Source organism: Penaeus vannamei, chromosome 17, assembly GCF_042767895.1.
Source record: "Penaeus vannamei isolate JL-2024 chromosome 17, ASM4276789v1, whole genome shotgun sequence".
NCBI classification, from domain to species: Eukaryota; Metazoa; Arthropoda; class Malacostraca; order Decapoda; family Penaeidae; genus Penaeus; species Penaeus vannamei.
In genome coordinates this window covers 22,030,855-22,032,279 of record NC_091565.1, presented here as the reverse complement: position 1 = coordinate 22,032,279, position 1,425 = coordinate 22,030,855, and the positions used below count along the sequence as shown (strand labels likewise).

Below are 1,425 nucleotides of genomic sequence, written 5' to 3'. Positions count from 1 at the left end.
GACCCTTCATGTGAGTTTACTTTTAGTTTGCATGTATGGTTTTCGTACAGTTAGTCTTATCGTGGTTTCTAGAGTGTGATGTCACATAAGATTCCCTTTCATCTGCCTTTAACTCTGATCTTTAAAAACTTTTAACAGGCTGACCTGGATGACATGTTGAACGAGTCCAAGAACTCTGAAGAGAAGTCCAAGAAAGCGATGGTTGACGCTGCTCGACTTGCCGATGAACTCCGCGCTGAACAGGAACACGCCCAGAACCTGGAAAAGATCCGTAGAGGCCTAGAAGTTTCCGTCAAGGAGCTGCAAGGTCGTCTTGAGGAATGTGAAGCTAACGCACACAAGACCGGCAAGAAGGCTCTTGCTAAACTGGAAACCCGAATCCGTGAACTGGAATCGCAGTTCGATGACGAGGCTCGCCGTCACGCCGACGCCCAGAAGAACCTGAGGAAGTGCGAGAGGCGCATCAAGGAGCTCAGCTTCCAGTCCGACGAGGACAAGAAGAACCACGAGAGGATGCAGGACCTGGTGGACAAGCTCCAGCAGAAGATCAAGACCTACAAGCGCCAGATCGAGGAGGCCGAGGAGATCGCCGCCCTCAACCTGGCCAAGTTCCGCAAGGCCCAGCAAGAAATTGAAGGGGCTGGGAACTATGCTTAAGAATCAATATCATGTTCCAGATATTATGTAAAAGCAGTTGATTAATATGAAACGGCTTTCTCCTCGCTCTATGCGTCTGTGATTGTCTTTTGACATGGACACACGTGTGTATGTGTGTTATATAAATATATATATATATATATATATATATATATATATATATATATATATATATATATATATTTATATATATGTGTATATATATATATATAATTTTTTTTTTTTTCATTTTTTTTTTCTTTTTTGTGAGTATGTACGTATAATAAATATATAAACAATATATGTATATTTTACGTAGTTGAAATTATATGGAGGATGATCACAATACTAAATCAAAAGCAGGAATGCTTTTTAACTGTTTTATTTCTTATCTGGATCCTTGTAAAATAACTAAGCATGAAATTCGACTGATTGCAACAGATTACAATTATTCTTTTCATGTTCAGAGTTTAAGGAGTGGTTCGGTATGCTGTAAATTGCCATTTAGATAAACCAGTTTTCTTAGCGTAATACCAAGTTTTGAAAAGTACTATCGAGAAAAAAGTAATTGTACCACTATGTTTTTTTTTTTTTTTTTTTTTTTTTTTTTAGTACATGGTTGAACAGAAGATGTAATCGAGTTTAGACAAATATATGAAAATTTATCATCCTCATCATTTGTACGTTGAGGAAGGTTTATGGCATTTGTTACAATCTGAAAGAGTTTTATATATAAAGTGACTATTCCCTTACGGTCTAGTCACGCACTAAAACATACAAACAATACAT

The 1,425-nt window shown here is 37.5% G+C and overlaps 1 protein-coding gene across 1 annotated transcript in view; it reads left to right on the top strand.

The window, feature by feature from the left end:
• Nucleotides 1–734, top strand: part of LOC113802023 (myosin heavy chain, muscle-like) — a 15,362-nt gene extending 14,628 nt beyond the window's left edge. The window contains exons 21-22 of the mRNA XM_070132083.1: nt 1–10; nt 139–734. The exon at nt 1–10 is cut by the window's left edge and continues 444 nt beyond it. Coding sequence (XP_069988184.1) covers nt 1–10; nt 139–657 — 529 coding nt within the window. The 3' untranslated portion in view covers nt 658–734. The remainder of the gene's footprint in view (nt 11–138) is intronic.
• The last annotated feature ends 691 nt before the right edge of the window (nt 735–1,425 follow it).